The sequence below is a fragment of the Chiloscyllium plagiosum genome, chromosome 40 (assembly GCF_004010195.1).
Source record: "Chiloscyllium plagiosum isolate BGI_BamShark_2017 chromosome 40, ASM401019v2, whole genome shotgun sequence".
Lineage (NCBI taxonomy): Eukaryota > Metazoa > Chordata > Chondrichthyes > Orectolobiformes > Hemiscylliidae > Chiloscyllium > Chiloscyllium plagiosum.
The window spans coordinates 9,041,282-9,052,380 of record NC_057749.1 but is presented as its reverse complement, the minus strand read 5'-3'; the positions used below and the strand labels follow the sequence as shown (position 1 = coordinate 9,052,380).

The 11,099-nt window shown below is 43.8% G+C and overlaps 1 protein-coding gene across 8 annotated transcripts in view; it reads right to left on the bottom strand.

The window, feature by feature from the left end:
• Positions 1-3,259: 3,259 nt before the first annotated feature.
• LOC122542483 (synaptotagmin-4-like) overlaps positions 3,260-11,099 on the bottom strand; it is a 61,289-nt gene continuing 53,449 nt past the window's right edge. For all 8 annotated transcript variants that reach the window (XM_043680245.1, XM_043680246.1, XM_043680243.1 and 5 more), the window contains 3 exons: positions 9,737-9,905; positions 8,214-8,380; positions 3,260-4,343 (listed from right to left, as the gene is read on the bottom strand). In XM_043680245.1, coding sequence (XP_043536180.1) covers positions 4,194-4,343; positions 8,214-8,380; positions 9,737-9,905 — 486 coding nt within the window. In that variant the 3' untranslated portion in view covers positions 3,260-4,193. The remainder of the gene's footprint in view (positions 4,344-8,213; positions 8,381-9,736; positions 9,906-11,099) is intronic.

Here is an 11,099-nt window from a genome sequence, read left to right as displayed (position 1 = left end):
GAGATTTGAGAGAATGATATTCCATGCTCAGATGTGTGTGCAATCTCTGATCATAAAAATGAGTGTTTATCTCGGGTCAGTTGGACATAGCAAACAGGCCATTCAGCCCCTCTAGCCTGCTCTGTCATTCTTTATCCTGGATGATCACCCACCTCAACGCCATGTTCTTGTACTGCCACATATCCCTTCACGGCACGAGTAGCTAGAAATCTCTCAGTCTCTGCCTTAAACGTATGCAGTGATTGAGTCTCTATAGTTCCCAGGGGTAGAGAATTCCATCCTCTGAGAGAAAGTGTTCCTTCTTGCCTCTGGCCTAACTGACTTTTATTCGGTCTCAGTCTTTTATTCTGAGGTTGTCTCCCACTGGTTCTAAATCCTACAACCGGGGAAACTACACTTTGTCTGCCCCTTTTAAGATTCTTGTAGAATTCTATCAAGTTGTTTGTCATCTTTCAAAGATAGGCCCAGTCTCCTGAATTTGGCCTTGCTGGGCAGTCCCAGGAACCAATCTGCTGAACCTCAGCTGTACTCCTCTAGGGCAGGTACATCCTTCCATAGGCAAGAGGACCAAAACTACACACAACCCTCCAAGTTCAGTCTCACCCCCAGTGTTCTATCCAACTGAAGCAGGGGTGCATTGCTCCTGCACTCAGTAGTATGATACATAATGTAGTCTGGTATCAGGTATTAAAAGGGAACCCTTCTGTGAAGAGCCAAGGAACACTCTCCCATGTCAAAGTTTTTTTTTATTTATTCACAGGATGAAGCTGTCCCTAGACAGGACAACATTAATTGCCCATCCCTAATTGCTGTAATGTTGTAGGTCTGGAGTCACATGTAGGCCCGACCATTGCAGTTTGCTTTCCTATGGAACATTAGTGAACCAGATGGGTTTTCCTGACAATGGTTTTATCATTTGAATATTAATTTCAGATTTTAAGAGAATCCAAATTTCACCACCTGCCATGGTGGGATTGAAACCCAGGTCCCCAGGACATTACATGGGTCTCTGGATTAACAGTCCAGTGATAATCCCACTAGGCTTTTACCTACTTGTTGTTGTAATGGCATTAATCTTTCAATGGGGCTTCTTTCCCTGCAATAGGGTTGGGATTAGGGTTAGAATCTCAGGAAGTTGAGCCAATCCCCTGGCCGGTCACTCAGTTTCTGCCCGAAGTAAGATTGAGTTCAGTGACTGGAATGAATCCACCAAGTCTCACCCATTGCCCTTATTCTTGCTAAGCTACATTGGCTCCCAATGCCTCAAATTAAACTTTTTTTTTTCCCACAACACCATAAGACCATAAGATATGAGAACAGAATCAGGCCATTCAGCCCATCAAGACTGCTTTGCCATTCGATCATGGCTGATATGTCTCTAATACCAATTCTTGTGCCTTCTCCCTGTACCCCTTACTAACGAAGAACCTGCCTATCTCTGTCTTAAATGCACCTGGTGACTAGGCCTCTACAGCCCTCTGCGGCAATGATTTCCACCCTCTGGCTGAAGAAATTTCTCCTCATCTCAGTTCTAAAGGGTCCTCTCTTCACTGTGAAACTGTGCCATAGGTCCTAGTCTCTCCTATTAGTGGAAATATCTTCTCCACGTCCAGTCCATCCAGGCTCACAGTATTCTGTAAAGTTCAATCAAATCTCCCCCATATCCTTTTAACTCCATCGAGTACAGACCCAGAGTCCTCAGCCATTCCTCATATTACTTTTGTTATTCACATTTCTACATAGCTTGTTCACCCCTACCACAACACTGACTCTCTAATCTCCTCCAAGCCTATAACAGAACAGATCCTAAAGATGTAGGAGCAGTTGGTCACTCAATTTGAGTCTGCCCCACCATTCAATGAGATCATGCCTGATCTGAATCCTCAATTCAACTTTCTTGTCTTTTCCTTATAAACCTCCTGATTAAAAATCTGTGAATCTCAGCCATGAATATACTTAAAGTGTCAACCTGGACAGCCCTTTGTGGTGAAGAATTCTACAGATTCACTCAGAGAAGAAATTCCTCCTCATCTCTGTTCGAACAGGGGAAACCCTCATCCTGAGATTATGCATTCTGATCCTAAACTCTCCCGCAGGGGAAACAACTTTTCTGCAGCTACCCTTGCAGGTGACCTGTACATTTCAATAAGGTTGGCTCACATGTTTCTAAATTCCAATGAGTGCGGACTCAACCTCTCCTAATAAGAAAATCTCTCTATACCCAGGGTCAAACTAGTGAACTTTGTCTGGATTGCCTCCAATGCCAATATATCTTTCTTTAGACAAATAGAACTGTTCACAGGTGAGGTCTAGCTAGTGCTTTGTATAGCATTAACAAGTCTTCTCTAACTTCACATTCCATTCCTTTCGAAATTAAGGCCCCATACGAACTGCCCCATTTACCTTTGAACTTCAATGCTAGCATTTTGGTACTTATGTACAAGGATGCCCATATCTCTCTTTGCTGCAAATTACTGCAGTTCTTCTTCAATTAAATAATAGACAGCTTCTCTACTCTTGCTGTCAAATTGCATAACCTCACGTTTTCTTATATTCTATCTGCCTAGTTTTTGGCCACTTCCATTACTTGTCTATATCCGTCTGCAGATTCTTTGTGTCATCCTCACCATTTGCCACCCCATATAATCTCTTCTCTGACCTCTTCCATCAGGCAGAAGATACAAAAGTTTAAAGATATACAGCCATAGAGTCATAGTTAAAAATCGCACAACACCAGGTTATAGGCCAACAGGTGTATTTGGAAGCACGGAGTGCTACTCTTTCTCTGGGTGATTAATTAGGAGCAATGGTCCGAAAGCTAGTGTTTCCAAATGACTCTGTTGGACTATAACCTGGTGTTTTGCGACTTTTAACTTTGTACACCCCAGTGCAACACCGGCACCTCCAGATCATAGAGACATAGAGTTGTTTAGCATACAAACATACCCTAAATCTATCTCATCCATGCTGACCAGGTATCCTAAATTAATCTAGTCCCATTTGCCTGCATTTGGCCCATATCTCTCTATACCCTTATCATTCATGTCCCCATCTAGATGCCTTTTAAATGCTGTCATTGTACCAGCCTCCATCACTTCCTCTGGCAGCTCATTCCACACATGCACCATCCTCTGCGTGAAAAAGCTTCCCTTTAGAATCTTTTCTCTCTCACCTTAAACCTAAGCCCTCTAGTTTTGGACTCCCCTACCCTGGGGAAAAGATTTTGGCTATCCAACCTATCCATGCCCCTCATGATTTCAAAAACCTCTAAAAGGTCACCCCTCAGCCTCTGATGTTCCAGCGAAAACAGCCCCAGCCTATTTAGTATCTCCCTCTAAACCTGGCAACGTCAATGGAACCAACAGGTTCGAGAACAGTTTCTTCCCCGATGTTATTAGACTTCCAAATGGACCTCTCAAGTTTCAAACCTAATGTTGATCTTGCTCTCTGTGCACCTTCTTGCATCCGCAACATTGTATCAAATCTGTTCAATCGCCCTGTGGTCGTTGTATGGTATGATCTACCTGTACTGCACGCAAAACAAAACGTTTCACAGTACCTAGGTACAGTGACAACAAAATGCTCCTGCAACACTTCCAAAGCCCTTTATTTTTTATCATCTCACCAGGCTATGAGTTACGTAAACTCCAAACTCTGGAATTTCCCTTCCTAAACCTCTTCACCTTGCTTTGTTCCTTTAAGATACTCCTAAAAACCTACCTGTTTGTAGCTGTCTTGATATCTCCAGTTGTGATTCGGTGTCAATATGGGTTGATAATGCTTGCATATTAAGCCCCTTGAAATATTTTAATAAGTTGAGTCAGTTTGTGATGCTGCAGCTTTGTTGTAGGAAGAATACGTACTTCACGCTATTTAAAAAGTCTTTTTAAACAGATCTCAGGAACTTTCATTTGTCCCAGTATGAGGTATATGGGCTCACACTGAGACTCTCGGATCAATGCTGAATCCACCTCAACTCATCATGTATCCCTTAGCAACAGGCCATCTGTGAAAAAATGGCCACCTTTTGTGCTAGGTCTCAGAAATGGGAAGGTAATATCTGGGACCACTGATTGTGCTCCGGCAACACCAAGCTCCTAAAGGACACTGGGATTTTCGTACATTTTATTACATTTCACTGAACAGTTAAGGGACAGCGGGAGGAGCGACAGAACAGGTGTGTTTGTGGGTGTCTAGAAAGTGTCTGGTTGAATGGTATGCCACCTGGCAGATTCCACATGTCCTCGATTCGACATCTCCCTCCAGTGTGTTCTCCCCGTCTCTGAAGCATTCCCCCCAATTACCACACGGCCCAGGACTCCACTTCGGGTGTAAATGCGACTCTGAACATTTAAAAACAAAATTCATCGACATTCTTTGGTCAGTGCATTGAGTATAGGAGTTGGGAGATCATATTGCAACTGTGCAGAATATTGGTGGCGCCACTTTTGGAATGCTGTGCCTACTTCTGGTCTCTGTACTGTAGAAAAGATGCAGGGAAACTTGAAAGGATTCAGAAAAGATTTACAAGGATGTTTTCAGGGTTGGAGGGTTTGAGCTACAGGGAGAGGCTGAATAGGCTGGGGCGGTTTTCCCTGGAGCATCAGAGGCTGAGCGGTGACCTTTTCTGGTGGTTTAGAAAAATCACGAGGGGAATGGATAGGATAAATAGACCTTTTTCCCTGGGTAGGGAAGTCCCAAACTAGAGGGCGTAGGTTTAAGATGAGAGGGGAAAGATTTAAAAGGCACTTGCATGTCTCACTTTTCACGCAGAGGGTAGTGCGTGTTTGGAATGAACTGCCAAAGGAAGTGGTGGAGATGGCTATGATTACAACATTTAAAAGGCATCTGGATGGGTATGTGAATAGGAAGGGTTTAGAGGGATATGGGGAAAGATTTAAAAGGCACTTGCATGTCTCACTTTTCACGCAGAGGGTAGTGCATGTTTGGAATGAACTGCCAAAGGAAGTGGAGATGGCTATGATTACAACATTTAAAAGGCATCTGGATGGGTATGTGATTAGGAAGGGTTTAGAGGGATATGGGCCAAATGCTGGCAAATGGGAATAGATTAATTTAGGATATCTGGTTGGGCACAGACGAGTTGGACCAAAGAGTCTGTTTCCAAGCTGTACAGTAATACTCCGTCAAGAATAATCTGATACATGATGGAAAATGACCGTATGAAACCACCAAACTGTGTCTGCTGTGACTCGCTTTCTTGACTGTTTCAGATTCCTAATGAAAAGCCTATATCTTTCATTCACTATTATGGGATTAGTTTAGATTAACTTCCCTACAATATGGAAACAGGCCAGTCAACCCAACAAGTCCACACTGACCCTCAGAAGAGTAACCCACCCAGACCCATTCCCCTACCCCATATTTACCCCTGACTAATACACCTAACACCATGGGCAATTTAGCATAGCCAATTCACCTGGCCTGCACAGCTTTGGATTGTGGGAGGAACCTGGAGCACCCAGGAGAAGCCCACAGGGAGAATGAGCAAACTCCACAGACAGTCACCCAAGGTGGAAATTGAACCTGGGTCCCTGGTGCTATGAGGCAGCAATGCTAATCACCGAGCGACCCCAAGTAATTCCATTACATTAGCTATTCTGCATCCTGCCATCTAGGACCTTTACTCTTTCAGGATCGTAATATGGTAACACTGTTTGAATCTTACTGAAAAGTGATGTGTTGCTATAGCTTTTTGTCTTGCATTCCACAGAACAGACAGGACAATACCGAACTAATTGCTAGTGAGCTATTGGTTTTGGCTCCACAGCAGATGCTAAACAATCCGGAGTGTGTCTATAGCTACACTAATAACCCATGGAAGATAATCAATTGAGATTGTAATATGGCTCATTCGGAGAGACAATGGCTTCGTGGTATAATATCTAGACTATTAATCCAGAGACCCAGGGAATATTTTGGGAACCAGGATTTGAATCCCACCATGCCTAATGATGTAATTTGCATTTAATGAAAAATCTGAAGTCAAGAGTTCATTTTCACAGTGTGGAAGCAAGCCATTCAGCCCATTGAGACCATACTGACCCCCTGAAGTGCAGCCCAGCCTGATCCACTCCCTACCCTAATGCCTGCATTTCCCAGGCTAACACACCTAGCCTGCACATCCCTGGACAATACGGGGCAAGTTTCCATGGCCAATCCACACTAACCTGCAGATCTTTGGACTGTGGGAGGAAAGCGGCGCACCCAGAGGAAACCCATACAGACACGAGGGGAATGTGCAAACTCCACACAGGCAGTCGCCCGAGGGTAGAATCAAACCCGAATCCCTGTCGCTGTGAGGCAGCAGTGCTAACCACTGAGGCACCGTGCCCCTTCTCTACTGATGTCTAATGATGATCGAAGATTCATAATCAATTGTCAGAGAAAAACCCATCTGGTTCACAGATGTCCATTAGGCAAAGAAGCTGCCATCCTCACCTGGACTGACCTACACGTAACTCCAGACTCATTAATCATGAAAACATTTGGGTCCAGGCCCTACAGCAATGTGTCTGATGTTGAATTGCCCTCTGGACAATTAGGGATGGGTAAGCCAGCAATGCCCACATCCCAGGGATGTAAAAAAAGAGGATGTATTCATAACCTTGTAAATACAAGTTGAAAATCTTGCAACGTTTTCAATTACCCAGGAGCTTGCGGAGCCTATAATTACCTGTTGCTTTCTCTATGACAATAGCTCAGCCATTCAGAATTAACTTGGTTAGAGACAAAAAAAAAGTATTCATGTTGAATTCCAAGGTAGACCAGCAGGGGACTGGAAGAACACAGCAAGCCAGGCAGCATCAGGAGGTGGAGAAGTCAACGTTTTGGGTAGAACCCTTCTTCAGTCCTGAAACATTGACTTCTCCACCTTTTGATGCTGCCTGGCTTGCTGTGTTCTTCCAGCCTCCTGCTTGCCTAAATCAGAGTCGAATTGCCAACTGATCAGCATCCTTTACTCCCTCGAGTACATTGCTGTGACCATTAGAAATGTGTCATTTGTCCTAATGAGTGCAAGAGTAAAAGCTTCAGCAACCCATCTCCCATTTCACCAAGATTCACGTTCTGAAGATAAATTTCTGAACTCAGTTCTCAGCCCTAACCAGTCTGCATCAGATTGTAATATTAAGATGGAGAAAGGGCGAGAGCTGGTTGCAGGGTTCCACTCATCAGGCTTTTGCAAAAAGCGAATTAGGTCAACGTGAGTGTGGGGGTTTCACAATGTCAGGCTCAACATCTCTCCTTTACATGTACTCCTTAATGAGTCAAGTGCTTTGGCCTCAGCAGATCACCTCAGCTACCATTCCATGTCTGCTGTAAAGCCCTAGTAATGGGGCTTGACTCTGTTGGAAGTGATGAGTTAGTGTGTGACAATGCTGCTCCTTTACCAGGGTTATTCTATTCTTGTTTTTTTCATGAGGGGTCGTAAAGGCAGAGGTGCTGAAATGTCTGAACTCGTGACTTTAAGAATGGCTAACAGATGCTGTCTAAGTCAACCATCAGAAAAGGCTTTCAGGTTTCTTTTTAAAACACTTGTAAAATGAACGGGGAGTGGCCAGTTCTCCCAGTTCAGGGATTTTTCTAGTTTTGGGTTAGTTTTTAGCTGAGGAGTCAATGAAACAGCTCTATGCTGATCCTCTCTCTCTCTCTGACTTCTCTCTCCTGTAAGAACGTGTATTTGAATTTTCCAGGGGCGTTTTTCTGGGAAGTTGCAGGAAATCGGAACAGCTCTTTGTTCAGTTGCGCTTTTGATTTGGTCGGGTTTTCAAATAGTTACGTTAATCTAAATCTGGTTTTCTTTTGTTCGTGTGTAAATAAATTCTGTTTTGTTTAAAGAGGAGTGGTTTGACCAGCTGTGTCGCTCCTGGAATACTCACCTTACATCTTCTTAAAACAACTCATAAAGTTAGGGACTGGGCTACCTTCTTAAAAATGGGAGAAAGTGAGGACTTCAGATGCTGGAGATCAGAGTTGAGAGTTTGGTGCTGGAAAAGCCCAGCAGGTCAGGCTGCATCCGAAGAGATCCTGATGAAGGGCTTACGCCAGAAACATCGATTCTCCTGCTCCTCAGATGCTACCTGACCTGCTGTGCTTTTCCAGCACCAAACACGACCTTCTTAAAATGTTTTGAGGGGATCTGGCCTGGTCCATAACAGTAGTCAAAAGTACGAGGTTTGCACTGCCCTTACCTGCATGACTATAAATTCCAGAGAGAGCTGTAGGTTTTCAATATCTCCTGAAGGAACATCAAACAGAAATGGTGCATTCCACACTGGGTTATAGCCACTTGATGTCTTGGTTTCCTTGGTTGAGAGAACTTTATCATCTTGGTAGAGGCTTATAATGACATAATGATCTGCAAATGTGAGAACGGGCACATGAGAGTGATGAAGATGGAGGAAGACATAATTAATGGGATATTACTGAGAGATGTGGAAGGAGCGAGGGGCCTTGGAGTGAATGTTCACATCTGCTAGAATGTGGCAGGAGAGGTCGATGATGTGGTTTAGAAGGCAATTGGAATAGAATGATAGAAGTGTTGAGGTGATGGCAGGTTAGGCTGGAGTTGCATGATTTATTGCTAGGCCCCATAACTTGAGACCTATGTGCAGTTCAGATCACCTCATTAGAGAAAGGATGTAACTGCACTAGAGAGGGAATGAACAAGGATGTTACCGGGATTGGAAAACTTCAGCTCTGAGGAAAAATAGACACATCGGGATTGTTCTCCTTGGAACAGAGGAGGCTGAGGGGAGACTTGACTGCATTGAGGGTTTGGTAGAGTGGATAGGAAGAGCTTATTTCTTGCTGGTGTGGCCTCTCCTTAAGACCTGACCTGTCCTTAAGACTTAACCCTAGTACCAAACATTTGGATGCGCAGTCCTCAGACAGCCCGAGGTGCCTTAGGCTCAGAGTTTGCTTGATAACGTTCCTGTGAAACTTCCCTGGGATGTTTGACTGAACTAAGTTGCCTTTCACGTTCATGAAGCAGGGTATGACCTTCCATGATATTCTATCCGCGTTGCTGAGAAGTTTGAAATGCAGGAGTTACGTTTTGCGACAAAAACAAAGGGTTGGCCCAAAGTCAGGAAGGGGACAACCCTTCCTCAGTCACCAATTTGTAGATCATTTTCTGCTTGTGTCCCCAGAGTGAAAATGTGGAGGATGGGCCAGGGAATTATGTTTATGCGGTGTTACTATATTGGAACAGTACCTAAGTAATTTATAATTCTGTAAAACTTCCCATTTGAGTTAAAGGTAGATCAATTCTTCTTTCTTTTGTTTGTAAATAAAGTGCGTTTTGGTTAAAGCTTAATAATTTGATCAATCAAATCAAATCTGGAATACAGCCTGTAAATAAGATAAATGTTGGGGTCCAGGGTATCTCCTTGATATATTTTGAAAGGGTTTGTTCTGATCCATTTGATCTAAGACCGGTGAGCCACTCACAGCTCCTGGCCATTGACTGACAGAATTCTGGCAAAGGGGTTTGGATTTTGCAGCATCGACATTTTAAAAGCGAGTGTAAGTGAGTCAAAGCCAAACAGCCCAAAACATTTCTCTGATTTTCGTTCTAGTTCCACGTAAGGGACTCAGGACAATTCACAATGCCCCATGTAGATGTGTGGAATGAGGAATGTTATGGACGACCTCTAAGGATGTAAACCCCCCCAACCCCTCCCAATGGTTAAATCTCCCTGTGCCATCTCACCTGGTGACCCTGGCATGCGGGTCAGTCTGGCCAAAGACTCGGCCTTTCGAACCATCACCTTGATCCGGTTAGCCAGGGTCTGATACTGGAGCAGGATGAAGAGCTGGCCCAACAGCTTGGCTTGACCTGTGCCGCTCGAGGGTCCCACCACATCTTGGGAGCTGAGACACTGAAAATAAGGCAAGACTGATTAGTTATCAGAGAAGCATTGAAACTTAAAGGAAGGAGGCCATTTGGCCCATTGTGTGCCTGTGATGGATCCTTCAAACGTCCAGCATGTTTAAACCTATGTGTTGTCTGTTACCTTCACCCTCTGAAGCTGCTTGTGAAATTACTTTGTGTGGGTGAGAAAGGACACATTTGTTGAAGCACTTTGTCTTACACTCTTTAGGATAATTTGCAAGAAATACCAACGTAAAGGGAAAATGACATTCATACCGTATGAGAGTTGAGTGCTGATTGGTTCACAATAATGAATATTGACGAAGGCGCTGTCATGGAGAATGCACCAGTTCGACAATAACTGACAGTTAACTTCCAATCTTGTTTAGATTTTATACAAAATAGGTTGACTCTGATTGGTTGAGGCACTTGCTTGGGAAATAAATAAGATAATTGTGTTCAGTTAAAACATACGCAGTGTATGTGCATGTATTTTTCCACCTACACAGAAATGTCTTACAAATCGTCTGTGGGAGGTGGTAGGGTGGCTTAGTAGTTAGCACTGCTGCCTCACAGCCCGGGATCTGGGTTTGATTCCAGCCTGGGGCAACTGCCTGTGGAGAGTTTGCACGTTCTGCCCGTGTTTGTGTGGGTTTCTTTTGGGTGCTCTGGTTTTCTCCCGCAGTCCAAAGATGTGCAGGTTAGGTGGATTGGCCACGGGAAATGCAAGATTACATGGATAGGGTAGGGAAGTGGGTCTAGCTGAGATATTCGTCGGAGGGTCAGTGTGGACTCAATAGGCCAAATGGCCTGATTCCACACTGTAGGGGTTCTATGACTCCAGGATGAAGGCTTCAATAAAATGTCTTTGTTTAGCTGCATTCAGTAGTACTGACTACCAAATGAGTTTCTACTGCCTTTTTAGGTAGTAGGTTCAAAATCCTCACAATTAAGCATAATCTTTTCACCTTATCCTCCTTCAGATCTTTTGTCAATGATTTTAAATACATGATCTCAAGTTTTTGTCCCAATTATCACGGGGAAACATTTTTTTCTTCATCTGCTCAATTAAACCATCTTGCCATCCTCAAAACACTGTTAGGTCACCTCTGATCTTCTGTGGGACAGAAATGACCGAGAAAAAAGAAAGCTAAGGATTGCACTGGATTAAAAGGACAGCTTTAAATTTTTGCAGATGCAA